Below are 27,295 nucleotides of genomic sequence, written 5' to 3'. Positions count from 1 at the left end.
ATTACTTTATTCACTATTTTCTTGATGAAGCTTCCTGGGAGGTATCTTCTTAAAGAGCCCATATTCTGCCCTTTTTGGGGTTCGTATATTTAATCTATGTTCCTACTTTTGTACGTTCACAATAGCTAAAGTTATAATAAAGTGTCTGTTTTCATGTACTGCTCCTCCTTGCTCCCTCTACGCTCTGAGTCCGTCAGCTACACTCTGTTGAGCCCACACTGTTAGACCCCACGTGGGCCAAGTCTGCTCTGATTGGTCTGCAGATCCACTCTGTCGTTATTGGTCAATTGCTCAGCACGGTTCTCGGAAATGTCCCGCCTCTTTTACCATATTGGGAATGCAGCCACTGGCTCCGTCCGAGGGGAGCATAAACATTAGCACCTTAGCACTACTGTGCTACCGCAGGCTACGGCATATCGTGGGCGTGCTACAGAAGTTAACAGGCATGCAACATGAGCTGCAGGGCCACAACGAGCCAATGGGCTTAGATCAGTGATCTCACACTGACAATGACGTCGGACTGACACATTTTTTTCGAGGGGGGCTAGAGCCGAGCGTTACATGCGGCTAATGCTGCAGCTAACAGGAGGACGTAGGAGAAGCCGCGTTTCCGCGGACTTTGAATTTTTGCACATAGATGTGCCTAAACATGCACAGGACACTTGGAAAACACACTAAAGAGCATATAAAACCAGAAAAAGAAGAATATGGGACCTTTAATGCATTTTTGTGTGAACTAATCAGATAGACTCAATGGTTATATTTCCAGTCTTGTTCATATAACAATGTTATTTCTCATTAATGCCATGAGTTAATGAGCTATCTTGCATTCAGTATGAATAGATCTTTTCATAGTACTCAAGAGTAAAAATATCTCATCAAAACATTTTTCAACACTCCTTGAAAATCTTTCTCGGCCCATTTATAGACAGATATCTTTGCATTTTTCACATTCCTGACTAAGGTCTTCTGCCTCTATGAAGGAATCCTGTAAAAAAAAAAACAAGAAAAAAGTCTGATGGTAGAAAGGATTAAGATATTAATCAAGTAAGGGGCTCAACTACACACTCTAAAATCTGAATTTTCTTTTCTTTTTTGCATTTCATGTAATTGAAAATGAATGAGCTTTTTTCATTGTTTACCTGTCAATCAGACACTTTATGGATAGATACCATTGTGGGCTTGATAACTTTGAATAGGCTCATGTTGTTAATTCATAATGAATGCATTGATACATAGAATTGAACTTTTACGTGCCAAGCTTACTCATTGGAGCTGCATCATGATAAAGAAATCAGATTCATTCTGACAAACCATGATGCACATATTCATGGATCTGCCTTTCCCACTTAGTGATGCTAATGAGGGTCAGTTATTATACATCAAAGGGGAAAAAGATCATCACGTCGGCCATTATGCTACATATATGCATTTCACCCAGGCACCATCACAGTGGCAGTATTGGATGACCTAGACCTAAATAATATTGCTCAGATTTAAAAAAAAATAAAATAAAATTATGAACAGGGAACAATGAACTCTTGTCCCCTGACTCAATGGAAATAGACTGTCATTACCATCACCAATTGAAGTACTAAATGTGGGAATATGCTCATGTTTTTACTCATGCTGAACCCATCATGCACTTTCCAGTCCATTTTGCTCCATTGTGCAGGTTTTTTTGAATTAGAAGAGCCTTAAATGGAACACAATATACAATGAGGCCCCAGAGCTGCAACCTACAAATAGCTTTGAATGTGTGGTTATGGAAAAATACTCAGCAGTGTCAAAAAATAATGTAAAACTGGATGGTATTAGCTTTTATACTTTTTAAGACCTGGGCTAAAAGCAATGGATGCCTGTCCCCCTGTTACCAGAGGAAGTGTTTCACACCATCTTGTTCCGAAAATGCACGTTGTCTTAAGAGTGACAGCACTATGTGTGTCTTGCGACAGTTCAGTCGCCATTATAGACCGTTGGTGGGTGCCAAAGTGCACATTGTCGCTTCAAGAGAGAACTAGACAGCTGTTCAAGATGGCTGATAAATACAGACCCTTGTTCTCTGATTCATCATCACTTGCAGTTCAAGTTGAAAAATGGCTTTTTACTGTAGGAGGTGGAGAAAGAAAAGGAACACCAACACTGAGCAGATAAAATCAGACGCCATGAAAATAAATTGGATCGTGTCAGCACAACTATTTTTTGTTATCAATTTATTTCTGTGGCTTCCTCCTGCTCATAACCTCAAAATTAACTCTTTATAAAGCTGCTCTGTTATTTCCCTGTTTTGTTATTTGTTTTTTTCAGCTGAGTGTGTTTGTGCTTTATTGTAATAAATCTCCAGCTTAAATCGTCAGCAGTGCCATAACGCTGCCTCTGAATGGACCTGTCTCTTAAGATGGTTTGTGGGGAAACTGTCGGTACTGTCTTGTTATTTCTATTATGGTACGTCTGTCACTTAAAGATGACTCACGCCTCAGTTGGTGGAAGAATCGTGTCATATCTGAGATATCAGGGACTTTGGCTTGATGACAGCATCAGTTTCATTCTCAGCTGCCTCGGCTGTAGGTGTAGGTGTCAGACAGTACATTCTGTGCAGGAATTACATTTAAATGTGTCTGTTTGCAGTTCCTGTGATTGTTTTGTAATCCATGCATGAGAAACAGTCAGCTCATAATCTGTTTGATGCTGTATGCAATCCACATTTGAAGGTTTAAAACATTTATAGAGACCAAGACATTCAAGCTCTCCGTATTTTTATTACTTATTTGAACCTACTGTTACAAAAATGCTCCTCCAAGTAAGTTGAGAATCCCCTAGTCTACATTACCCGAATGAGTGAAAGAAAAATAATTTTAAAAAGTACATAATGCACTTAGAATTAATACGATAAATTCACTATTTTTAAATAATGTACTTGTATGTTCTTTTTGCACAATGTCCAGTATACATTTCAAAATAAATTGATACAATGGTATTTATATCAATATTTACCAAGTACAAGTTAAACACTGCCAAATTTGTTATTGCTCATACATACTTGCTTTTGCACCTCGCATATAGACAACCTGCTGCTTTGTGACCATACTTGCCTTTACAGTCAGAGCATAACATAAAATCCAACCAAAACAACTTAGCAGAAATTATGTTTTAAGTTAATGTGACTAAAAAGCAATTTATTGCCGAGTGTGTGCAACCGTAATGCCTGAAAGGTTGAACAACCCTGTCTGATGTTTTTAACTTGGTCCTTCACAGAAGATAGCAGCTGTATGCTTGTTTGGATTTACAGCTGTAACAGTGGATTCTGCCGAAGATGCATCAAAATATTGTCTGTAGAAATATTTCAAACACTCTCCTAGCTCCAAAGCTCTACTTGAAGAAGTGTACAGGGTTTATTGATTTATTGGATGAGTGTTCTTTGAGAAATACTAAACATGGACGTATCAATGATAAACAAGTGGAGATTTAAAATATTTATACGTTAGACATGTTGCTTTTCTGTGGCTCTGGTTCAGAAACTGGTTACTTTGTAAATCCAGTGAAATAGCAAGTTGCACTTTGTCCAGAGCAAACTGCCAGTTCCTTTGGAGGTGAGTATTTGATACTTAACATTTATTCAGTGAAGCAACTTCAGATATACCAAGCAGAAACCTCCAGTGTTGAAAAATGAAGCCAATGCGGACGGGCAGAAATTTGCAGTTCCTCGGGTGTCCACTTGAGGCTCCCTCCACAAGACCTCGAAGTCCCATACACACCCCATATATTAAAGTCAATTTTCACTGCAGAAATTAACATGTTTGAAGCCTGGTAAAAAAAAAAAATCATAATTAGGGACGTAACCGTCTAACTGCATTTGTGCCGTCCTTTACATGAGGTTTTGAAACAAAAAATCTAGACCTAATTTTAGTTGATATCAGCATTAAGGTCCAGATTCAACACATCACTATTGTACATCTGTTCAACTTGAACCACAATCAATTTTCACTTCCCCAATTAGTCATAAGAAGCCATCACTTGAGGTTGGACGACTGTTGTCTTCACACTTTCATTATTCATACCAAAAGGACGTGCTCGGTGAATCTTTTAGTATTTTAGAGGCACGGAAAGCAATTGAAGTGAAAGACTTGTTCAGTTTGCATAATTTTAATCCTGCCGGGCCACCATCAAGCATCTCCTTCTGATAAGTTAGAAACCCTGACATCCTGTCTCATCTCGTTGTTAATCTTGCCCCCCAGACTCTCGTTCCCATTACTAAATGTCCACCTATGCAGACAAGTTTCACCAAGCGAGCCTTTAATTAGTCCACTCTTTGCACTGTGATGCATTCGAGTCCAAAGACTGAATACTGATATGTCACTTGTGTTTATCTTGTCATCACATCCACCTCCTGCTCTGACAGCAAGTGATAAAATCAAAACACACCAAGTCAACATAAATAATCCCAAGGATGACTGATGATTTGCCTGAGATGGATAGTGTTTCTATAACTTGGCACTAAAGTTGTCTTTCCCTCTCTTTAGAAGCCCTTTGGCTTTGCCCTGTTAATTTAAGAAATGCAGTCATGTCCAAACTGTCTTAAGATTCCCTTCAGACTCACCTCACAGGAGCATTCAGTTGGGAATTAAAATGAGAAAATGAGCCTGACATGTGCTTGTTTTCATTCCAGGTGATATCACTCATCAGGCAGGAAAGGAAACGCTGAGCGAGCAGACAATGTTTGGTGTCTAATTTAGTTCTCTGTACGCTTAGAGGAAAGGTTTTTTAATGAATGGTGATGCCACAGAGTCTATTAAAATGCATGTAGTTAACTTCATATGGCTTCAGTGTAATCGGTCTTTTTTGTAGTTGTCTGTGATTAAAGTGCAAGCTTCTCAATATGGGCTTTGTTTGTTATATGAGGTGTTTCACACCATTAGCCAGGCTGCCGGTGTTTGGAAAGTCGAAGGAGCCATTCCGACTAATGGTGCAGATGTGCCCACCTGTTGCTCACTTTGAATCACCTTTAGAACGGGGCTCATTCTGGAGAATCAGCACAGCACCATCTTGTTTGTGCTGTACAGCAGTTGAAGTGAAATCAATAACAATTTAAATTCAGGGTTGAAATTCCTATATAACATTCCAGCTCATAGATACATATCAAGTTTAAACTGTTGATCTTGTTTGTAGCAGTTATGAGTCACAGTAAAGAAGAAAATGTGGTGTTGCACTTATTTACTGATGGGACTGCTGCAGAGGTACAAGACTGATATGAGAGCTATGGCTCTTTGTATTAAACTTATTTCACTTGTATCAAGCCAATATTTTAACTTGCCACGTGGTTTGGAAAAATGACATGTGAAAGTATATTTTGCAATTTGTCTCTATTTCGGCTTTACAAGAATTGTGGCTAAAAAAAAGGTCAAGCTTGTCCTGTGTTCGGCGCTGGATGAAAGTTTGTAGAATAAATCGAAATAGGTCAAAGTCTGAGGAGGTCTTGGCAAATTGCATTCAAGTTTTGCAATATTAATGATAATTTGTTAAAAGGTGTTGGCGGGGGGGACATTACATGAATCAAAGAGACACTTAAGTGGGCATCATCTTTGTTTGAGCAGAAATAATAATGACTCGACATTAACACATCTGAACAGACATTTGATTCTGGCTGTTGGTGTGTTTGTCTGATTATTCATAGTTTTGATGGTGTGTTTTCTACAGGTGGGGCTGCTGCAGGTGCTGGAGGCGGTGAAGGTGTCGCCGCTCATAGAGAAGGTCAGCGACCACAAAGACTTCAAGAAGCTGCTCCGAACGAGGACCAATGTTCTGGTACTTTACACCAAGTCAGGTGAGAACAGACTGTCATCCTACCGTAGTGATTTCTTTATGGACCTGGCTGTAGAGACCACTGTAGGTTTAAAGATGTGAACAGCTTTTGCCTACTTTCAGCACCATGTTCTGGTCCACATAGTAACAGTCAATAAGGGTTCATTTAGAAATTTGTTTTTAACATCTGGGGAAGATGCACAACATTTTTTTGTAGAATTGGAACCTCATAACCACATATTATGGGATGCTCCCACATCGGACTCAATGAACTGAAAATATATGAAGTAACTGATCTATTATGACATCTAAAGCATTTCCTTCAGTTGCTCATGAGCTGTTATAGCTGTTATATAAATAAATACAAGAGTGCTCAATAATAGTGCATAGCCATGATTACATGAAGATAACTTAAATTGTAGAAGAACATTTTTGCTTCATTGATTTAGAATAATCTAAATGTAAAACATGGTTATAAATTCTTCTGTTCGCCATCTGTAATAAGAGTGCAATCAAGCTGTGGCATAGTAATACTACTACAACTACTACTATTAAGTAGCTCAGTTTGGTCGGACTTGGGTTGGGAACCGGAGGGTAGCCTGTTCAAGGGTACAGACTAAATCTGGAAATTAGTCTGGAAACTGGAGAGGTGTCAGTTCACTTCCTGAGCACTGCCAAGGTGCCCTTGAGCACACATACACACTCACACAAAGGGGGGGGTGGGTACCAGCTCAGGAGCGCTCGCTGTGGGCAGCCCCCACACTCTGACATTTCTTCATTAGTGCATGTCCATAGGATCTTCTTTGTGCATGTGTGTGTATGTCAGCTTATGTGTGTGTAGCATGTTCAACAACAGTGTACAAATTAAATTAATAAAGTATATCTTCTTCTACTAAGAATAATAATAACTTCATTTTATTTCATTTTGTATAGCAACAAGTAGTTACAAAATGCTTTACATTTCAAACAAGCAAAACAACTCAATGAATAATTATGCAAATAAACACCTTTCTGAAATAAACACAAGATACTTAAACACACAGATAAACACTTTGATACTGCCCAATCAAAGGACAAGCGCCCAGTAAAGAAATCCTCCATCCCAACCATGGAAAGAGAAAAAGGAAAACAGATAGGAGAGTCTGCAGAGAAATGTTGGATAGAGAACAGTGAAGGCAGAGTCTATGCTATATTCTGTTTTTTCACAAATTAACTCAAAAATATTTTACCATGGTATCATGAGCTACATTTGGATTCACTGTGTTGTGCAGCTATTGCCCACAGGCTTCTTTAAAGGGTGGTCTATCTCACTAATGGACTTGGAACTTATCTTATAGAGTAAGGGATCAGTTATGAAATAGAAAAATGAAACCCCTCTGCCCAGTCAAGCAAAGTTAAACAGGATTGTGTTCGTCCAACCATTAGGTTAGATCTCCTAATGCAGCCCAGTAGACTTTAATTCCTTTTAAATTAACATATTTCTTAGAAGAAGAGGAATATACACAGCAGGCTTGTAGAAGAAGCCGCTTGATATTACTAATTTTCCAATCAAAACGCCCCTCCTACACCTCAGTAAGCATCAGAAGACTCACAGAGCCCCACAGCTACAGATTTATTTGTTTCATTATTCATGGCCCATGTCAGCATGAATAAAAAGACTGTATAAAGCTTCTACACATTGAGCTCTGCCTCTGATTGATGATTATTCACTCGCTGCAGCATCACACAGGCATGCCTAATTTAATGTTCCCTCTTCCTGCAGGTTTTCTGTCTTGCTCCTTTAAATCCTCTCTACACTAACCAATTATCTGACCACTTCTAGCTGCAACCATTCATCTTACCTCATGAGTAAGGACGGTCGCCCCCTGCCCCTCCCATCACCATCCTCTGACCCTCTGCAGTCACTTGAATCCCTGTTGAGATTAGCTCTGGTTAGCATTCATCAATCCTCCTAAGCTTATCAGAACATCTACCAGACAGTTTCTGCACGCATCCTTCTCCTTACATGGTTATACTCTAACACTGAATTGCCAGATGTTTTTGTTGCTAACCCGATGCAAGGCAGCACCCTGGGGAGTCATAGCAGTACCCCTAAATCTAAATATAGCCTTGGCCTGAAGCATTGAGAGGAATTCTACTTTTTATGCAGTGAATAAAACACATCGGGTTTCAGGGGGAGTATAAAAATGATGTACTGTGTTACAAAAGTTTGAACATTACACAAGTTACTCACAGGAATCTCCTTTTCTTGCCACATCTGATAAGAAAAATATGATATATTACTGTGTGTGTTGTGTTAGCTCGTACAGTTTATTACATACAAGATTCTCCTCTTTCCAAACACAGAAAGCAGAGTGCACAGCTCAGCTTTATTTTCTCACTGATACAGTAGATTGTGCAAAATCTCCAGTGGTCATGAACCCCTCCGTGTTGTCCTTGAATGAGCTCGCACTCGATGTTCATCACAGCTCAGAATGTGGTAGAAAGCAGCATGCAGCAGGTAGAAACGAGAGTGTGCACAACATCCGTGCTGTGCCTTCCCCCCCTTGTTAGCTGAAAAGTTGGTCTACTTCTGCAGAGTCTTTGTGTCACCTTATAATCCTTCCATCCCCTGCTAAGTCTCACTATTGTAAGATGCTGAAAGCTGATGTAACTTAAACCCCCTCCCCGAACCCATCTAGTGAAGAGTATTAGAAAGCGCTCTTCCATCACCCCTGCATCCCAAACTCAGTGATCTCTTTCTTTGCCACTTTGTTCTCTAGTAAGACACTGAGCTGCGCTGTAACTCAATTCCTCCTCGCTGTGTTTGACATGACAGTGTCCTCTGTGTCTCCAGGCTCTCCTGAGCTATTGAACGCTTTTGCTAACAACTCTGACTGAGGTTTATTCTCTGTGTTTGCAGCTACATCAGGGGACTCTCACCTGAAACTGCTATCAGATGTGGCCCAGACAGTAAAGGGCCAAGGGACTATTGCATGGGTCAACTGTGGGTAAGTAATAGGGTTCATTATTTTTCTTTTAAATTGTACGCATACACAAAAAAAATCCTCTCTTAGTCACACCAATTGGCTACCAGTCGCTCTCAGCATAATGGCCTCTCTTGTTGGATGTATTTTTCTGACAGCAGAGCAATTTAATCCTCCTCGGAGAATGTCTCCTCTGTCATCCATCTACACAATTTATGGCTTTTTAATCGAGGTGTAAATGGCTTTGTTCTGCAGGTTCCATGGTACAGGCAATTTTTGACAGGAAGCCATTCAATTATTGAAGTTGACCTATTGTGTCCATCCCCATTTTAAAACTGGCCCATAGTGTTACAATGCTGGATGCCCATACTAAACGTGGGCGAAGTTTCAGATCATTAAATTTCAAACAACTTCATTAATCCCTCTTGGGGCAATTGGTGACAGCAGCAACACAGACACAACACAGACATGTGATCATGAGGTGAACGTATATTGGAGTGATTCCAGGATAAGTCTGCTCTTAACGGCTTGTCCTATGAATCATGGCGATGGTTCTCTGATATGATATTGAGAAAAAGACTGCTTTAGTCCTCTACGTTGGTTGGTGAAGCCATTCGCATTGGCTGTTCAGCCAAACTGCAGAGCAGTCCTCTCCTGGCAGCTCTGCAGCGTTCTGCCCCCAACCTGAAGGCTTCCATGTAACTGGCCAATCAGAAGAAATTGGGCATGTGGGGAGGAGGGTCTTAAAGGACAATGAAAACTTTAACTAGTTGAATCATAAAGAGTTAAACTTTGTGTTATTGAAATCATTTTGTCAACATCACATAGTAACAAGGATTAATATCTTGCTGTGTTAATGATGGCAAATGAAAAGATAGTTAAACAATTGATGGTGGGAAAAAAATTGCTTTTTTTGTGATGTTGTTGTAAATTGAATATTTTAGGGTTTTGATGGTTGCTCATGTAACTTTGAATTTTAGTTTAAGCACTTCATTATGTTAATTATAGTAATTAGGCACTGCATTGCCATTTAGGTATATATGTTGTGTATGACTGTATGTTTGTTGGATCCCAGGAGGAATAGCCGATGCTTATGTTTGATGTTAACAGGGATCCTAATAAAGAAAGAAAGATTACCTCTACCTATTTTTTGTATCATTGACAAAGCCATATTATATATCAAAAATAACCGTCAGCTGTACAAAAAATCAAAACAATCACTATGTGCAGCTGTGGAAATAAAGAAAATACTTCTGACTTTTTAATATTTATGTAATATTTCATTCTAAATTCTCCTATTTATTTCTGAAAGTAGAGCAGGACATCTGTCATTCTTCTTTCTTGTATCTATCTCTGGCAAGTTACGGCCTTCGAGCACAACTCCCTTTACTCCCCAGTGACCCGACTTTGGATTGTTGTTCTTTCTGCCCTTCCTCGTGTTCAGTTCCACTTACATTCTTTTATACCTGTCAACCCATCAACTGCAAGAACCGTCTCCTTCACCAGAGGAGGAAAAATGTATCATAAAACAGGAAACAGGAAGACAGTTACTCCCCTTTGGCACCAAGTGCTCATTGCAGCATTCACAATCTCTCTCAAGCATATCTGGGATTGAAGACGAGGCGGATAGACAGGAAGAAAAATGGAACTCATATCAGTCTGGAGTTGAAAGGATTGTCAGAACTGTTAGTGTCCACGTTTCTTTTCAAAGACACTCCATGATACAATCTGCTTTATTGTTTACTTTTCGATTCAGTTACCTTTTTTTGTCTTGGACTGTATGGTATCATCTCTCTCTCTCTTCCTCCTCCAACAACTCAAGCATGTAAGAGAGTGTACTCACACTGAGCAGAGATTTATACTGGGCCAGATTCCTGCCAGAGGAGCTAGAGCGAGCCGGGCTCATCACTGCAGGACACACGGGTCCAGTGCCAGGCTCTGTGGCAAAGCATTGTGTGCTATTTGGCATTTTTCTCGACCATCTCAAATGGGTCGGTTCCAAATCGAAGCTCCAGCTGCGAGCTCATGGTGGACAGAGTGAGAGAGCGAGCTGAGCCCATATCACAGCGTGAGAACTCGCAGCCCTGCCAAGGAAGAAGGCCACCAAAGCCAGAATGACACACTTTAAACAGATGACAGGGACCTGAGTGTTGGCCAACAGGGATCCTCCGAAGGGATGGATGAGCTCATACAGGAAGTTCAGGACCGTGTTGTCGGCTTCCATTCAGGAGTTAGAACTGGACTGTTAGAACAGACCTAGAACATAGGAAACATGCTCTCGTCTAGATCAATTGAGCCAGTAGAGGACAAACAAGGCCAGCACAGATTAGGATTTGTGTTTTAACTAAGTAATAATTAAATAGCATGCAGGGCTTCATCCTCTTTGCCTGATGAATTCATAAATAATCCTCTACAGAAAGGGAGTCCATTGATTTTGACCTGTTACAAATTGTCGGCTCCCTTATTTTTTTCCCCAACGTCCTACTTAAAAAGCTCAAAGATTTGCATAAGAATAATGAAAAGTTGTAAGTCACAATCTATCGGCAACAGGTATCATGGTTGAGCCTATGTCCTGCAGATGAAAGCCATTCATTGTAGGCACATTCCTAGAAAAGATCACAAAGGGAAAATGGTCATTGACGCATTTCCATCTTCCAGCAGCTTTTGTTAACCTCAAGCTACAACCTTTGTTGTTAAATCAAGCAAAAGCAGACGTGCAAAAAGCTGCAGTTGAGAATGGCTGCAATAGCCAAGGAATTCCCATTTGGTCCCACATTAAAATACAAATTTTTACAGCAGTAATAAAAAACTTTAAAAGGTAAAAAATAATAATAATAATTTGGTATCAATAGCTCATATCTTTATGGAGACACATTAAACAGGGTTCAATTTTTTTTTCACAGCTCATCCGTTTTAGTTTAGTTAGGGTCGTGACTGAGTTGACTGACAGGTGGATGCTGTTACCCAGGGGGCTTAAGGCCCGCCTCAGCTCTACCTAATTGTCTGTTACTGGATTGATTGAAAGCTAGGTTGATATAGCATTTTCAATTTGGTGACGGCCGTCATTGGGCCTCATAACTTCTTCAGAAATCAATGTGAGACGTCACTGAGATTACATCCATGTTTTTAGATATGTGGTTAACTTGCGTACCATCGTTGTGGTTTCTGCTGACGATGCCATTTCACACAGTGAATCATAAACAACGTCCTTATCAGCTTGCAATTCTTGATGCTGGTTAAACACAGCATACAAGCAGAACTATATTCATCAGCCCCTTTGAATTTAAAGAGTCAGAAGTTATAGTTTATATTTCAGAGAAAGTAAAATGTTAAGATTCTGTTCAAACAAACCTGGTAAATAAAATGAAAGTTGAAGAGAGCAGAACTTTTTCTTCTAAATAATGCAAGCTCTGCTATAATTGTACTTTCTTAATCCTAACTACACAGGGTTGGACAATTTTTTTTTGGTATCTATTTAACTGTTGCAGCCTATCTCATCACCACATCTGTCTGTCAGCACCTTCTAACTTCCCATCAGTCTCCACTCATACCGTACTACATCAACTCCTGCTCACTGGAGCATTGAAAGCTTTGGCGCTGATGCATCAACTTACGTTAACCCACAGATGAATGTACAACAGTTATGCTGATCTGGTGGACAGCCCTTTAGAGAAATGCCATTCATGGGCACCGTTCTTTTTATGAACTAAGCATTAGCTTGTGAGTCATTCTAGCGTCCTTTGGCTTATATGTGTTGCATGATTGAATAGTTATGCTGTTTCATAGGTTGATTCACAAAAACTATAGTGCAGAAACAAAGGAATGCAGGCCTTTTTTCCTCTGAGTCAGTTTTACTGTGTATGGATGAGTAAGAGGCTGAAAGCCCAAGTCCATTGTTCTTTTGGTCTCTCTACCCACATGTGTCGCCTATTCACAGGCTTCTTCAAAGTGGCACCACCCAATACCAGGTGGTCTTTCATGCCAGAACTGTACAGCCCAGTTCAGTTTACAACACTTCTGTAGTTTCATATCTGTCTTGTATGAACATTTTGTGCAGAAACAGAGTTTCATTAAAAGTTAACATTAAAATGTCTCCATCTTTGGTACAATAGAATAGAACAGATCTTTATTAATGATAAATTGTGACCCAAATATTTTATATTTTACAACCAATTTGATTTATTTAATGAAAATAAAATGGAGGTTTGGACCAAGACGGTACAAAACATGATGGAACAAATATACAGAATAAAACGAGTATGTTTTAAAAGCTCTCCATGAACTGTTTGACATGGTTATTTTTTCTGGGCACCCATTCGCAACCCACTGAAAACGGCTCCCCGAACCACCAGTTGAGTGATCCTGATTTAAAGCACTGAAATCTAAAAAAGCTCTACAAAAGAAACTGGTGGCGGTCTGTAACTAGACTAGATGCACACCGTATAAAGGAAAAATGAGACGTTGAGGAAAAGAATCTCCAAAAAAGGCTTTCAAAGTGTAAACATTTTTGCTAGAACTTGTGTTGTGTGTTGTAACCTTTAACTTGTTTGTACTTGCTTGTGTGAACTTGTGTGTTGTAACCTTTAAAAATCACACTCTGATTGGTTAGAATGTCCCAGGCCCATGCTGGTGTTTTTATAAAATAGATATTTATCAGTTATGTAATTGAGTTTTTACCTGAAGGTCTTATTCTTCTGGTGTTATAAAGCAGAAAAGCTCAAAATCTGCACAGATGAGAAGCTGTAAACTGCAAAAATTACTGCAGGATTTATGGAAAATATAATTTTTTTTCAAGGTGGAATTTGGTGCAGTTGTTTAGCTCAGGAGTCTGTATATCCCTCGACGTGGCTCTATCCACCGCCATGTCCTCGTGTTAAAGGCATGAAAAGAACAGAAATATCATTATAAGAATGAACTATGAAAGCCATTTTTTCCCAATTGTAAAGTTGAATGCATGCGTTAAAAGATTGCAAAGTCAAATCAAAATAGAGCTTTCATCTGCAGCCAAGTCCTTTCTGTCATATATGGTGTAAGGTGTAAAATCCCAGTGTTCACTGTCCACAGGATTGCTTTTACTTTTCAAAACATCAAAAGGTGTTAAAAGTAGTCAAACAAAGATCCTTTATCTACATTTGAGAGTTTCGGGTTTCTATTACCTTTGTGTGACACGTGGAAATGTTTCAAGGAGAAAGAATCAGAAGGCTGGTTTGGAGTCGGATGACTGCGCATCATCTCCAAATACATGTCGAGGTCACATCTGCTCCTGGTGTCCCCCCCCAACTGGTGCCATCTGCCTTCATGAGTCAGCAGAATATGGCATTAAGCACACAGTCATTACCTGAAATACTGTCTGTCAACACATGCACACACTGATTCACTCTTCTTCATAAAACACAGGACCATCCTAAACATATCCGGCTCGCTGATTGACTTGGAGGCATGATTAATTTCCACCTCTTTGAATCTGTCAGCATCGGGCGCTCTCCGTCTCTCCCTCTCATAATGAATGCATATCCTTTTTGCGCTTCATTCCAGGAGAGAAAAGAGTATTTAATGTTGCTGCTGATGTCTCACTGCTGCATGTGTGAAGTACGTGTAGGTGGTTAGATGCATAATGATGTCCTTTTTAACTGTGGCCTTTTTTAAAGTTACAGGAGTAAGCCTCCTTATTAAAGTGAATCCTGTAAACTAACAAGCTGTACATAAAAGTTTAACCAGGATGCCCATTCAGGCAGATGGCCGTCTAATCATAAGTTCAAGTTTATAGAGAAAGATTTGTTTGTGGAAATATTGACTGTATAAACTGTGTCCAATATACAGTAGATACCCTTTTAAATTGAGATGACCTCCAAATTTGAATTGTTTGATGAGAGGAAGTCTAAGGGTGATGTACGTTGTCTAGCCTGTGTTATACTGAACACAGGCTCTTCTCCCCCCTCCCAGTTTCTTTCCACAGGCAGTAAAATGCACCCCACCCCACCAGTCCCCAACCCTAAGAAAGACACCACACACAACACTAGCTGCTGCTGCATGCTGCCCCCCCCCAAACCAATAACCACAGTGTCAGCACTCTATTATTCAGTACTGGCCTATACTGTTTACTATTTATTGAACTTGACAGCTGCTTTGCACTATTTGCACTTTCTTTTTCAGAGCTTTTTTTAGACTTCACTTCACTTGTGCTGTTCATGTTGTCCTTACATTGTTACTATTCCTGTGTGTCTGTCTGTGCTGCCACTGACGAGAGCTGCTAAACTTTATATAGCAACGACAAGACATGTTGTATTCTATTCTATTAAAGGTTGTTTAAGATTTTCATATTTTTATTATTTTATATGCTCTCTCTCTCTCTCTCTCTCTCTCTCAGAGATTCAGAGGGCCGTAAGCTCTGTAAGAAGGTGAAGGTGGACACGAGCTCCAAACGTGAAGGAGCAGAGCTGTTGCATTACAAGTGAGTAGCTATGAAAAACTCAGCTGGCTGTCAGACAGTCTTTTACACCTCACTGCTTCCTGGAAAGTAATTTGGTGTTAGCAGCTTAAGGAGCATGTTGTTTGCCGTTTACTTCCGGCGTTGTGAGCACTGTGCTTGGTGTGTCTTGCAGAGATGGGACATTTCACACAGAGTACAACAGACCCGCTACTTTTAAGGTGAGTGCACATCAGAGATCCTGTATTCTTTGCATCAGCTGCTCGAGTCGAGGACATTTTGTCCGCCGCTTGCCCTGAATGGTGCTTAATTATGGTACATTCTAATTGATAACTCCTTTGTGTGAACATGAGTGGAGACCTGTTGGAGGTGTGCCGCTGGAGGAGAGCAGAGGGTTCAGAATAGCGGAGGTGTGGCCAAACAGAACTTTGTTTTGGTTTCATACTGGTGCTCAAGGGCCTACTGGATCAAAAAGTCGCACATTCTTCCTTCAAAGATATAAAAATCAAAACTCCTTTCAGCCCTGGTTAAGATTAAAGTATGGAGACTATATAGAAGTGGCTTCCTTTGTTTGTTTCATCTGAGTTTATTAAAGCCAATCATAACAAAACTTTGTAGCTGCATATTTGTTTTCCACTGTTGTGATTAAATAGTTCTTTTTAATTGTGTTTTGCCCTTTTTTATTTCCCTGACAGATGTAAAAGCCTCTGCAACAATGAAGCGCCTAAAGTCTCAGTTTAAACCATTAACAAGTAACTCTGAAAACCACGTACTGATCATTTAATATTCCGCCTGTGTCCACACTGTCATTGTTATTGTCCCGCTGAATGAAACATTTCCTGCTGTTGCCTCCGCAGACATATGGTTCATTCTATTTACATGGAGCTTTACCAAGCCCATTACCAAACGCCCAAACGTATTGGAATAGCTGTGACACCTCTTTGATGCATGAACACGTTGCTCTGTCTGAGCCTCCACCTGGCACAGCCTGCAGTGTTGTCTGTTCTAAATTTAACTGTGATGCCTTCAATGCTCAACCGTCATGAGTCATGCAGTGTTTACAGGATCGTTTTGTTAAAGTGACAACTTGTTTCATGATCTTACTTTTACTTATTTTTCTTCCCTTCAGTCCATGGTAGCGTTCCTGAAAGACCCGTCAGGCCCCCCGCTGTGGGAGGAGAACCCCGAGGCGAAAGATGTCGTCCACATAGAGACAGAGAAAGTAAGTAGTGATCCCAAAAACATCTATTAAGATTTGGATTATTTACAAAGAAGCTTGTAAATTGGAGGCAAAATTCGCTGATACTCACTTGATGTGCTAATATCGGCTGATATTATCGGCTGGCTGATTAATCAGTCGGGCTCAAATCCTAACGATACCCATCCATATAGACAACACAAATTTTAAATTGTACATCAACCAATCAATTCATGCATCCATCGCAGGAAACTCTTTACTGAGCGGCCCTGTTGAGTGTTGTATGAACAGCTTTCACACAGCAGGAAGTCCATCCCTGGAACACTACACCTCACACATAAAAGCGAACATATCATCAAAGAGCCGCTCCACATAGTTCAGGACGTCTACAAACACCAGTCAGTTCATATGGTACATCAAACCCCTTCCCCCTCAGTACCATTACAAACAGCATCAGAAAGTCTTTTGATTTAATGAACAGCAGCCCTGTCCGTCCATCCACTCGTGCCCCGAGGCCTGTTAGAGGTGTCAACAAAAGATTCTGCTGAATAAGCGCCTTTTGAGGAAGTCGCTGAGCTCATGAAGGTGATGATGAGGATGAGAAACTGGTATGAAGGCTGGTCTACTTGCTGTCCAAAAAGAAAGTATTTTATTTTTCTCTCACTTTATTTGCTGATGTGATGACTCTGTGTAATATACGCTGTCTAGTAGATTGCTGATAAAGCAAATGTGATGGTTTGTTTTATTATTTCAAAGCTATTTTGGGAAATCTTATCTACCTTGGGGGGAGCTGTTAGAGAAACAAAGCTATTATTTTTAATCATGTTTTTTTTTTTAGATATTAGTCAACGTTGGTGTGTTTTCTTGGGAAAATACAACGTCTTTTATTCACATATATTTTTAGTATGAAACTTTTCTTTACCATCCTCTTGCTCCCTTTCTCTCTCCCTCTTTTTTTAAGGACTTCAGGAAGATGCTGAAGAAAGAGGAGAGGCCGGTGCTCATGATGTTCTATGCTCCCTGTGAGTCCTTTCATTAACACACTTCTTAAGTAGCTCACTGTAAATGGGACAAGAGGCGCTCTCCTTCGCTCCACTTGAACGTTCTGTGATTGGAAGAGGGCGTGCTCGAACAAATTCACACTCACAGCTGCCATCATTGTCGGGGAAAAAAATATGAAAGATTGATGGTTTGAGATGCGTAATTTAAAGAGAGATGAATGCAGTATATGGAAGACATCGATGCATGTTAGTGATACTCCACAAAACTACACTGGTTAATCAATGCTGTGATGAACTGTAGTAATCATTAATCAATACATCGCAACCAGAGGACGCTTTCTCTTATCAATTAAATATGCTGTTCTTATAGTCGCACAGAAGACAAAACTAATGAGTATTCTCATGCCTCACTTACTGCAAAACTGTCAATAAATTGTTTAGTTTGCGAAATACTTCCAAATTTCCAATTTCAAAATGCTTTTTCTTTGGTCAAAAACATTCAACTAGGGTTGTCACAACACCACAATTTCAGCTTTGATACAGTTCTAGTAAAATCAGCAACAAAAATAGAAGTCCTATGCACCCAATATTGGTTAATTTCCTGTTTTCAGCTTTCAAAAAACTCCAACACACTGTCTTAATTGCATGGGAAACGTATTTGTGCAATTTAATAGATTTTTATTTATTAACATTTGACAGTGTAAACCAAATTTCTTCAAGACAGAGACAGGAAACCATGTCGTTTAACCTTTTTTTTCCACCCACTCGAAATAACTTCAACTTGAAATAACCTGTACTTTTCTTTTTGCAACCACACAAACTTCCGGGCTTGTTGTAGAGCAGAAGAAAGAGTCAAAACATGATCAGAGAAACCCAATATTACAGACAGGCTGTCAGGAGTTAGCGTTCTGTTATATTTGTCACTGAACATCCGAAAGATGTTGTCCCAAAACGTGCAGACGGTGCTCTCTCTCTTTTTTCCTTTCAGTAAAAAATTTGACTGAAGATTTTGTTTTGTTTGTTTGTTTTGTTACTTAGCGATGCTTTCAATCATTGGAATAACAGAGATTTTCTTGTTCAAATAGTATCTGAGTATCTAACATTTTGACAACTTTAGTTTGAACACACATTTGATATTTATTATGGTATAAAATACAAAAACATTGCAAACCAGAAACCAGTGAGTCAAAATGAATCCTGCTGTTTCCTTCACCACCAAACACCAGAACCTTCTTTTCTCACTGAGGGGTGAATGTCCTTGTCTCCTGTTGTAGCTCAATAGTAAATCAAGTGCGTGGACTTTTCCTTGTATTCTGCTCAGTTATTATTTTGGTCAATGCCTCTGAGTGCATCATCCTGTATCTCCTAACATCACACAGCACACTGCAAGCTGCTATTGACAAAAGAAATAACAATTCCCCTGGCAGACGATTGGACATCTTCTGAAATTGGTTCCGATGCTGTCAGAGCAATTGTCCCCATCCATTTCACTAGAATAACTTCACTTGTTCCGTTTTGGTTGCAGGGTGCGGTGTCTGTAAGAGAATGCAGCCCATCTTTCAGCAAGCGGCCACAGAGACCAAGGGGAAATATGTAAGTCTGCTGGACCCCCTTATCCCTACCCCACCCCTCCATGCACACTCGGCCCTCTGTCTTATTGTATTAACAGGCTCTGATCTTCAGCCGTCCCTCTCTGATGTTTGCAGATTAGATGAGATGTGTCAGCAGTGAATGTCTGGATGGTTGCTTGGTAATCCGCAAGAGGACGGTCTGTCAGGCGGGCCCAAATTAAAGCTTTTTCTTGGATGTGTTTCCTGGAAACTTTTATAAAAAAAAAAAAAAAAAAATTACAACACCTCTGCAACTTTTGCACCGTAGCTTTAGATTCAGCAGAATAATAACCCAGATGGCTTTGAAAGGATATTCACAAGCCATGATTCCTTCTCTGCTAGACTGTATCTGTATTTGTCAGGTTTCATCGACCCAGAGCAATCACAGGAGCCCATTGAAAAGCCTCGGAGTCCAGCAGAGAAATCTCTTCTTGATGATTTTAGGGCTCCATATTGTTTTCACAGGTTTATATTTAGTGACAGTGAGCACTTTAATGTGCTTTTCACTTGTTGGAGATGCCACCTGCAGCCACAATTAAGAGTTAATGTTGTTCCAGCTGAAGTTTACAAGCCTCTGTATAGATTTAAAGTCGGTGTATTTACTTCCTAACTTTTTCCCCCCCCTCCTGTTTTCATCATGCTTTCTCCTCCTCCTGGTCTCATGGGTCCCACAAAGACCCATGTTGACAGTTTGCAGACAGGCAGCAGTATTACAAACACATTCAAACTTGGAGGGCTGCTCTGTTGTTCCCAGCCATTGAAATGTTTTTAACATCACTGGAGAAATGCATGCTAAACAACATCCAGAGGCCTTTGTGATCAGCTTGGGAAACAAAAGCTTTGTGTTCATAAACGCTTCTTTTCAAGAGCCAGAAGAAGAAACATCTAAGAGATCTCTGCAACGAGAGCAGAGAGGCAGCTGCCTGAGTAGACACGGAGGAAGATTAGCGCGTTTCTTTTGGCTCACACTACACAGAAAAAGAATGACAAAAAAGAGATAATTAACTTCTTATTTGCTTGAATACCAAGCGTTTGAGTAGCAAACATTTCAACCACTCAGCTGGATCTCAACAGTAATGCATACAAGCTCCCTGAACGGATCACGGGCGAGTTTATGTGCGAGAGGCTGGGGTATGTGTTTTTTGGGAAGGTGCCTGTTATTACATGAGAATAACGGTGCTGCTGGGAAGTGAAAGGTTTGAATTGGGGGTCGGCCAAGTTGTTCAGCACATTTCTCACTTCTGTGTCATGGACACGGGGAAGTGGAAAGGTGATGTCTGAAATGTTACAACTCATCAGAAAAAGCTTGAATAACTTTCAGACTGATGTGGATTTGTTCTGATTGTAATCTTCTGTGTTTTTAGTTCAATTCAGTATTTTTACTATCATCATTCATTCGCTTTCAGTTTCCACTTTGAAACCGTCAGCTACAAAATACAGGAAATTGTTTGAGAACTTTTCCAGACATTATGAGTAGTGTGTTTCAGATAGAGGAAATGCAGGATAAATATTTTTTCACAGTCATGCTTTCTTACCTACAAGCAGAAAGGGAAGGCAGTGGATTTCTCATTCCCTCAAAGTTGCAAGGTGTGACTTTACCTGAAACCTTTAAGCCACATTCCATTGAAATTCAGATTGTTTTCTCATATTTCAGGATATTTAAGGAAATGCATCATAAAAATGTCTCCTTCTTTTTGGCCTGCACGATAAAAACAATTTAAAGAGTGAATATTACAGTAGTTATAAATGACAGTTTTTGTGCTGTTCTTGTTGTACACAATAACGCCCTTCTGACTCCAGGATACATCCAAAAAGCAGTTTTATAAATCTTAACATTTTTATACTTTTTAATACTCGTGTTTTTCCCAGTGTAGTCTCAATCTATCCTTGGAGTAATCCATCTTTTTGTTTCAGAGCCCTTGTGATGGTGACAAACCTGTTCTGATGTTTCATGTCCTTTCTCTTTCCTGTCTCTCTTCCTTTACTTTCCTTTAACTCCATGACAACTCAGACCTCATTTTACCTTTGTTTTGTTTGTCTTGAAGATCCTGGCGGGGATGAACGTGCACCCCGCCGAGTTTGACGGCCTGAGACAGGAGTACAACGTCAAAGGCTATCCGACCTTCTGCTACTACGAGTAAGTCGACTCCTCTCATCCGTCTCACTTTAGGCTCAGCCCTCACTTCCAAGGCTCCGAACATCAGAGTAGGGCCACTTCAAACAGCAAGTGCAGCCCAGCACTCTTAACACCTACAGACGGGATGGCAACAGACTTACAGCTCGCAATCGTGTCCCCTGAGGTTCACAACTTTATTCTATAAGGTGTGAAGAAGAAAGTCGTCTGGTATTCCCTTTGAAAAAAAGTCAACTCCCAGGAGGGAATCGAGAGGATGTTCAGGGTGCAGCTGGGTGCAACTGTCAGATAACGGAGCAGAGGGAGAGCTGAAATGATGACACCGTAAATGTGGATGGACCTCATTTCTGCCAACAAAATGATGAACTGACTCCTTGTTATAGTTTAAAAAAAAAAAAAAAACAGGATTCTTTGGACAAAAAAAATAGATAGGACAAGCCTTGAATCAGGCCACGCCCCTTCGATTCTTGGGTGGGGGGCAAAATCGGTCCTTAAATCGTCTAATGTGGCCAGTTTTACTCTGATATATTCAAGTTCCACAGTCAGGAGTCATGTAGGAGTCAAGTAGGGACATGGTGAGCCTAACTGCAGGGAAATGTGTTCAGAATCCCATTTTGTAAATTAAGATCTGGATATTTGGAACCAGCGTTTTTATAATATTATCAAATGAGTCGAGACAGCGACATTTTGCCCCACCTCTATCACTGATTACTCTAAAAACTAAAGGGAATTTAGAATGTCTGACTTTAACTTCTATTAGGCAGTCATTCCTAAGTGAAGAAGTTTGTGTACGTCCGATCCAGACATCACAATATAAAGTGTTCAAACTGAAAATGAAAAACCTTTTCAAAGAGCTGCATATGATTGGCTGTTTCTGATAATGATGATAAAAGAGAAAACAGCACAACAGAGCACTGCAATTAAATCTTTATTTTGATTATCGCACAGGATTATACAACTCTGAGAAAGTTGGAAAAAGCTTTCTTGTTTTTGATTGGCTGAGGCAACGGAGGACTTCAGCAAAGCAAAACTTTTTTTTTTTCCCAGACATCCCTGTGTGTGTTTTGTTAGCTTCAGGAACCACACTGTGCCAACGAGGCTGTCCCATTAAAAAGATTGGAGGAGCCACGTTTTTTTGTGTGTGTGTGTGCAGCACTGTTGTCTGCCTGAAGTCTCAAAACCAGCTAACCTTATAAATAATTAATATTCCAGACTTAGTAAAGGCTTTTAATAAACTGTACTGAAGTTTCTTCATCTTCAAGAACACCTTGAGGCCATGTGTGACATTGATTTAGCACCTCAGTGTTTCTTTTTAGTGTTTCCTATGCTGCTGATGATGAGCCAATAACTTCAGTTTACTGTACAGCCGTAGTATCTCAATATGCACACAGACTCCCAAACACACACAGTCGCATGCACAGTAGGAGCTGCATGTGTGACTGATGGTGTTTGATAATGCAGACCCCCCCCCCCCCCCTCCAGCTAGAGCATCCCTGCTCTCCTCTCATATTTACAGTGTTGTTAACTTGTGTGTTGGTGCTCCCGCTTCGTCCTTCTTCCTCCTGTGCCGGCTTTATCATTCCTATTCCCGCATTAAACACTCTCATCCCAGTCTGGCCTTTTAATTAGACCAGGACTGATTAAGTGCCTCTGTGGTAAAGTGTCAGCGTGTGCGTGAGCTCGTTCTCTTCCTGTACACGTGCCCCTTGTTTTCTTGTGTGTGCAGCTACACGCACACGCCCGTGCGTAGCTGAGCTGGGGGCCAGTCCGTTAGCTCGGAGCACATTTGTGTCAGCGCGGGGGTTAGCTAACGACCATCCGAGCCCATTGGCTTCAGTAATGAGCCCCTCACTGATAAACAGCAGCTAATCACTGCGGGGGAAATCGGCATCAACACCACTGGAGTTATCTCGCCTTTGCACCCGCTTTAAGTCTAAGCATTCAAGGTCTTTTACCGCTTTAGTCCTGGGGATTAAGAAAGCTTACTAGCCAATACAGCAGCACACCTTCACTTTCTATCAATTAAAAAAAAACAATAACAGTGAAACTAAATCAGCTTCTTTGTCCTTGATTTGTCCTCTAAACCAAGAAGAAACACCCAAGGCTGTCGAGAATAAAACACTTCTATTCCACATATCATCAATTTGATTTTTCAAGGCTTCGGTGTGTTTTACAGCAGCAGATATAAAGCAAGCGAGTACAGAGCCGTTCCTAAATCTCTTTGATTAAATACCAAGCAGAAACTCTCCGCAGCAGCAGTCAGTTGAGTTCACTCAAAATGCAAGTTTTTAACTCCAAATCCAGTTCAGTAATGGTGGATCAGCATTTACAGAGTCTGCTCTGTATCTCTGGAGCTGTGAACTGCAGTCGTCACAACCCTCTGGTGTTTGCAGAGTCACACTGCCCACAGCCAGTTACCACTGACACTGAACTTAATGCAGGGCTGATCACATGCATCCCCTTCATTTAGTCTCATTCGACTCAATCAAGAAGTTTTGAATTGATTCAGTATTTCGAGTTGTGGAGATGATTCAGGCTCATTTCAAATGGGGTCATGTGCATTTTAAAGCTTACAAAAAAAAAACAAGACTGAGGAACGAGTATCAATCATTCTTCAGAGTCTCTTGTCAGCACTCGTAAAATATTTCCTTTTGGCTTGGAGCCATCTGTGTCTGACCCAGCTCTTTGTCCCAGAAACTGTGTTATGATATGTTTGCTATGATTGTTTAGTATCCTGTCCGTGTTTCCATCACATTTGACCCTGGATTACTTGTGCAATGTCCGTTCTGCAGGAGGGACTGAGGGACTGAGGAACTGCACCTCACGAGAGGTCGAGTGCCGATTGAGTTGTTTCCTTAGCATTAGGCATCAAAAACATTGAAGCACTGGAGGTCATCATGAAGTCTTTGGCCGTATATGTGGGATTAGATGTTCTTGTTTTAACCAGACAGGCCCTGATTTAAAGATAGAGGTTACATTGCTGTAATTAAGAGGTTATTTTAAAGGCACACTCGAGGCTTGTCCCCGACTAAGTCGAACCTGATCCGTCAGATTTTGACGATCATTGAATGACCGTCCATCGTTTTTCTAACTCATTAAGGTGACCCTTTAACCACATCACACATGTTCATTACAGAAGGCACACACACACTGACAGCCCAGTGTGTGCTGATTCAACCTCCACAGCAGCCACAATCTACGCATCTGTCAGACCACTGACAAAGAAAAATCTTTTAATTTACCCATTAAAGATTTACTGAGCTCTCGGGGTCATAATAATCCACCAAAGACGGGTCCCCCACTATTCAAATCCAGTTAAAGATTTAATCCAAACACTTCACAACCATAAAGATCCACAGATTGCTTCACATTTACCTTCACTGTTCCACTGACCTTTTGATGACACCTCATAACAGCCAATGAGAGCCTTTATTGAAAGGAGGTGCCTCCCCCTGTTCTGTGGGTCAGTGGCACACAACCGTGCTCATGACTGACTGGTGTTTGTTTTTTTAAGCTATTTGCATCACGTTTCCCCTGAAACCAAAACAAATCCAAACAAAGCTTCTTTTTTTCTCCCATTAAATTGGCACAGATTAATTTAAGGGGAAGCTGAAAGCTAGTTTGAGCTTCATCTGACTGCATCAAAATAATTATAAGATTTCCATAAATATATTTTTCTTATTTATTGCAATAAATTCAGACTATTTCTGTGTTTATTGCAAATGCTCATATGGCGATAATGATAAAATTGCTAATACATAGTTGACTGTCCTAATGACAATGACAGTCTTAACTGAAAGTCAGAGGCGCTCTCTGACTTTTATCCTTTTATTTAACAGGGATAAGTCTACACGTTTCGACTCAACTGAGTCCTGAGGAAGAACTTTGTTTATCAGGACATTCAACTATTTATTAGCTATTTGACTTCTGTCCCCTGTTCCTGAAGAGCACCTGATTCCTCTACATATTTTGACCCGGTGCAACACTCGCTATTCAATGATAAAATTGCAATTTATTGTGCAGCCCTATTTTTAGCAAGTTAACACTAAAACGTTTTCTTTTTTTGAACAAATGACTATAATATTTTCAGTGGTTTTAAATTTGAATTGGTTGACATTTGTGTCCATTCCTGACAGTTAAGTGATCATCTTGTTTTGTGTTTTGCTGTCTTCCAGGAAGGGGAAATTCCTTTACCACTATGAGAACTATGGAGCCAGTGCAAAGGAGATTGCAGACTGGATGAAGAAGTGAGTATGAAGATGTACACAGGCGTATAAGTTTGTAAACTTTAAGATGTTTGAGTTCAAGCTGATGGAAATTCTCAATGAATCTCCAAATCTCCATTCTACAATCAGTCGCCCACAATGATTACACAGCCTCTCCCTCTCACCTTGAATGTGTCTGCCATCACCTTCTCCTTCTTCCTCGGCCTCATCACACCTTTTCTTTTCCTCTCAGCATCCTGACTCACCTTGCCACTGTCATCAATCTACACCTGAACACCTCTTGTCTCATTTCCCTTTTCTCACCTTGGCTCCCGCTCATTGCCCATAACCCCTTTGTCTCCAACCACGGCTTGGCTCTGCTGCCTTCCTTCCCTCCTCCATCTCCCTTTCCCACTCGTGTCAGGGGCCTGGCTGGAGAAGCATTACTGTCCACGGGGCAGCGGCCAGAGGGCCAGAGGGCAGAGCTTTCACAGCTATCACAGGAAACGGAGCGAGACAAGCAGAGGATGTATTCCAGCTCCGCTCTCTTAGGCCCAGAGGCATAACAACTCCCTCCCCAGCCTCATGCTTTGACTGCTCTGCTTATTCAGGGCCCAGCGGTATGATTTAGGGGTGTATGCCAAGCTGGCAATCACGTTTTGACAGAATGGTTGCCATGTTTTAAATTGAGCAGTAGTAACACCTCATATATCAAAAATGTGATGAACACTGGTTATTCAAACAAACACTTTTCTCTTTGGCACCAAGAAAAAAAAAAAACTACATGGATTCCCTCAGGCCACTACTTTTAGTTGAGTCATTTGCTCGAAAAAATAGTTCCCATATGTTAAAAATGTGGAAGAGTGGCCTCCTGCAAGCATCATCACATCTGCAATTTGTTGTGTCAGAGCCTCTTTTTTTTTTTTCTCCTCGAGATGTTGCAGATGAGGAAAAGCTGAAAGGGTTTTTTTTTGTAGTAACTGCTGTTGAAAGGTTTTTGTTTTGTTTTGAATAGTCTGATTTGCTGCATTGTGTCCATTGTGCTCTTTCTATAGCACTTTCCCACCCTTGCTGGATGGTTTGATGAAGTTTCTTTTTGTCTTCTTAAACAGCTGTCACAGTTTTTCTTTCTATTCCCTCGCTCACTTTCACTTGTTTCACTCTTTATAACCAGGCTAAATCATCGCTACCAGTGGCTTGTTTTATACTTTCTTCTGTGCCAAAAAGGAGCAATAGAGTTCCGACTCAGACAATTAATCTCAAAGCAGACTTTTAAAGTAGTAAAGTCCATTACTTTTCCGCATTGTATTTCATAAAATCTACTTGAGACAAAGAGCCAGCCTAAGGAGCAGTTTCAAGGCAATGAATGGAAACATAAGTATTGGTAAGAGTCAGTATCCTGAGTGATCATCATCTGTCTTGTGCAGCAGAGTAACACCAATATTAAGAGAGAGCACAACTGTTTTGATTGTTCAGAAGCAGACCAAGAGGAAACTTCTACACTGCTTGTGCTGCAGAAAACAAGCAAACGTGTCGTCTAATAGGGCTTTCACACTTGCAGAAATCTCCTGAAAAACCCGGAGGAGCTGCACGCGTGAACGCAAACAGCCACATTTTTAGCTCAGACTTTACCCGCAGTTTCTCCTGCCAGACCCCTAGCGGTTTCACATTCTGGAGAGCATATGTGAAAAGGGCTTAATAGGCCTCAGTTACCTTGAGTCTCTTGATAAATTCTTTGTCTAAGCTTTTTATCAGAAAGATTAAAAAAATCGTTGGATGACTTCCACTAAAAGATAAGTGACTGAGGGTTGTGCAGCATTTTCAGGACCTCTGCTGCTCGATTGGTCTGAGCTAACATGTTGAAGCTGCATGAAGCTCCATACGTTTAACAGAATGTTTAATGTTGGGAAAGATTGCAAAAGAAAAAATGTTTGTCTTTAAATGTGTGTGTTTGT

General features: G+C 40.5%; 1 protein-coding gene across 1 annotated transcript in view; it reads left to right on the top strand.

Moving 5' to 3' along the window:
* pdia5 (protein disulfide isomerase family A, member 5) overlaps positions 1–27,295 on the top strand; it is a 60,765-nt gene that overhangs the window by 5,581 nt on the left and 27,889 nt on the right. The window contains exons 2-10 of the mRNA XM_061053097.1: positions 5,695–5,821; positions 8,702–8,789; positions 15,133–15,216; positions 15,368–15,413; positions 16,322–16,414; positions 17,352–17,412; positions 18,917–18,984; positions 21,047–21,138; positions 25,311–25,382. Coding sequence (XP_060909080.1) covers positions 5,695–5,821; positions 8,702–8,789; positions 15,133–15,216; positions 15,368–15,413; positions 16,322–16,414; positions 17,352–17,412; positions 18,917–18,984; positions 21,047–21,138; positions 25,311–25,382 — 731 coding nt within the window. The remainder of the gene's footprint in view (positions 1–5,694; positions 5,822–8,701; positions 8,790–15,132; positions 15,217–15,367; positions 15,414–16,321; positions 16,415–17,351; positions 17,413–18,916; positions 18,985–21,046; positions 21,139–25,310; positions 25,383–27,295) is intronic.

The sequence above is a fragment of the Labrus mixtus genome, chromosome 13 (genome assembly GCF_963584025.1).
Source record: "Labrus mixtus chromosome 13, fLabMix1.1, whole genome shotgun sequence".
Taxonomy (NCBI): domain Eukaryota; kingdom Metazoa; phylum Chordata; class Actinopteri; order Labriformes; family Labridae; genus Labrus; species Labrus mixtus.
Note: the sequence above shows the minus strand (reverse complement) of the source record. Positions and strands in the feature narration are given on the sequence as shown.